The sequence below is a fragment of the Mus caroli genome, unplaced genomic scaffold, assembly GCF_900094665.2.
Source record: "Mus caroli unplaced genomic scaffold, CAROLI_EIJ_v1.1 scaffold_22669_1, whole genome shotgun sequence".
Classification (NCBI taxonomy): Eukaryota; Metazoa; Chordata; class Mammalia; order Rodentia; family Muridae; genus Mus; species Mus caroli.
The window spans coordinates 1-2684 of record NW_018391174.1 but is presented as its reverse complement, the minus strand read 5'-3'; the positions used below and the strand labels follow the sequence as shown (position 1 = coordinate 2684).

General features: G+C 33.1%; 1 protein-coding gene across 1 annotated transcript in view; it reads right to left on the bottom strand.

Moving 5' to 3' along the window:
* Window positions 1–1961, bottom strand: part of LOC110289051 (olfactory receptor 483-like) — a gene marked incomplete at its 5' end in the record, with an annotated part of 3287 nt that extends 1326 nt beyond the window's left edge. The window contains one exon of the mRNA XM_021155254.1: window positions 1874–1961. Within this exon, the coding sequence (XP_021010913.1) occupies window positions 1874–1961 (88 nt within the window). The remainder of the gene's footprint in view (window positions 1–1873) is intronic.
* Between the last annotated feature and the right edge of the window lie 723 nt (window positions 1962–2684).

The window sequence follows — 2684 nt, the reverse complement described above, 5'->3', positions numbered from 1 at the left end:
GGGCTTACCAATGGATGGATAAGTAAGGAATCTTTGAAAACTCTAGGTAGCTGGGAAGAGTGGAAGAAGGAGGAGAAACTATGACTGAGAAATATTGTATGAGAGAAAAAAATCTATTTTCAATAAATAAAAACAGAATCTTAGTTTTATACACAATCACTCTGAATAATTTGCCTATGTAANTATGAGGTGTTTATNTTTCTTTTGTTACATATTTTTCTGATTGCATCTGATTTCTGTTTATACAATGCTTGGGAATATAGTGCATTTTCTAAGAAAAAAATGTCTACATTTACCAGAGGGGGGGGTGGTCTTACTTCTTGAAATAAGAATTCATTTCAAAGTAAGAAGTCCAAAGTTTTTATGAATTTATAGGTGCAAAGTTGTCTCCATTGTCTTTGTCACTGAATATAAGTCCCTGCTGAGGCTCTGGAATCCAGTGTGAATTCAAAGCATCAGGGATCATTACCTCATTCCCAGTGAGTGCTGAGCAGTTCATTTCACAAAAACACAATTAATTTTCAAGGAGTCTCTCAATCTCATGCAATATTTTGTTTTCCTCTTTATGTGAGTATTGATGTACTTGGTAATCATGAGAAATACAGAATAACTAATTATCTTAGGTAATTGTTCAAGTTGATATTTGATTCAGGTTAGTTCAAACTAAAAGATATTAAATAAAGTAAACTATTTTGACTTTTTTCATTCACATACATGGATATTTCTTTTAGTATTTTAGTGGTTGCTCTAACATATTATTTTAGGTAGGTTCATGGTGAATATAGGGGTGGATGAGAAACAAAGTTGAATAACTATTTGAGTCAAACACAATTTTTATAGGCAAGTGTATAAAATGTAATGTTAACTAGAATATAGTCCAAGAAAGGTATGGATGGTTTCCAAGTAATGAGTAACATTTATAATTCATACCCTCAAGTAAGTGACATGTGGTAAAAGCTTATGTCGTATAAGGCAGGATAGAAGGCACATTGATTTTCAACATACTCATCTCTATTACTAATCTTTCAATAAGTTCTACACTGCTCCCTTGATATTTTCTTGATAAAAGTGTTTGGCCACTGAATATTAATCGACTTTCATTCAAAGTGTCTCATGTCCCTGCTGGCAGAGGAGAGACAGGATCATCACTGAAAACTCCATGTCTACTAGCCTGGAGTATAGAGCAGCAAATGACAGAAAAGACCCTGTATCAAAGGGTTGGAAGATCAGTAAAGACAATCATATTGAATTCTGAACTTCATATATGTATTNTGGCATGCAGGTAAATCAGCTCACATGGACACATGTNTAACTATGCATACACACATTCAGAAGTAGCAGTCAAAGCTGCTTTCTCTAAGCTATATATTTACCAATTTGTGTAAGTTATCTTTCTCTTTTAAAGATTGTCTTTTGTAATCCATGTTGACTTTGAAATTCCTAGGTAGCTAAGAAAGAGTTTTAATGTCTGATATTCTCTAACCAACTCTCAAGTATTTAACTGACAAGTATCTAACACTCATTTTATGTGGTTTTGAGGATCTAGCAGAGAATTATAAGTATTCGAGGCAAAGATTATATCAATTGGGTTATTTTTATAAGCTAGTATTTTATCTTAGATTACTAATTTGTTTACACACACACACACCACATACACTCATACATGCAATTTTCTTTGTGCAGAGGTGAGTAGAGGTTGAGATTAAACTACTTTTCTAAATGTATTCATGGGTCACATTGGATACTAGAATGTATAGTGTGGCTAACTGTCAGCAAGGAGACTTCACAAACAGCTATGGGAAAATCATTCATTCAACCATTTCTTTCAAAAATATGTGTTGAATATTTATTGTATGCTATAAATGGGGTGAAAACTTTAGATTGGTTAAGGAATTTTTTTTTTAGGAAATTTAACATCAGTGGAGGAGTCGCTAGAGAATGAATACCTAACATGGCAAGTACTGTAGACGACAAATTACATTGACACATTACTAAGGATCCATAGATACCATGCCACTGCAGAACCAAGACTGACTTTCACCATCCTGCTATTGAAATCAAGGTAAGGCATGTCGATTCCCTCTGAAGCACAGTTCCTTTGATTTGAGGTCATATGAGCTAGAGAAGCAAGACTTCTGCTTCACAATCTCCTGACAGTTACTGTTGAGATGCAGGAGAAAGCTACACTCTGTGCTCTCATTTATAATTATTTTTTTTTAATTTTATGACACATTTCCAAGAATGTGTATCAAGCACATAGCAGCAAAAACACCCTACTACATATTTTGTAAATTTGTACATGCTCTCAGTTTCACTTTAACTCTTTCAAGGATCATAGTTACTTAAAAGTTAAATAAAGTCCAGACTGCATGCAGTTCATATCCTCATTCTCAACTTCTTATATAGTCTAAAGCCATTTACCAATTATCAACTATTCTCATTGAAATAGTAAAAAGGATTAATACTATTTCTTAAAAATGAAAGACCTCTTTGTTAAATTCTATGTCATGTCCTGGTGCTTAGTGAACAATCAGTAAATATTAGTAGTGATTATATAATTCTGGGATTGTATATTTTAATTTCTGTTGGTGTTTATAACTTTTGTTATTTTACCCAGGCTCATCCAACACAGCACTACATGCACTGTTATCTCATCTTTTTTTTTACATTATACCTTCTCTTTG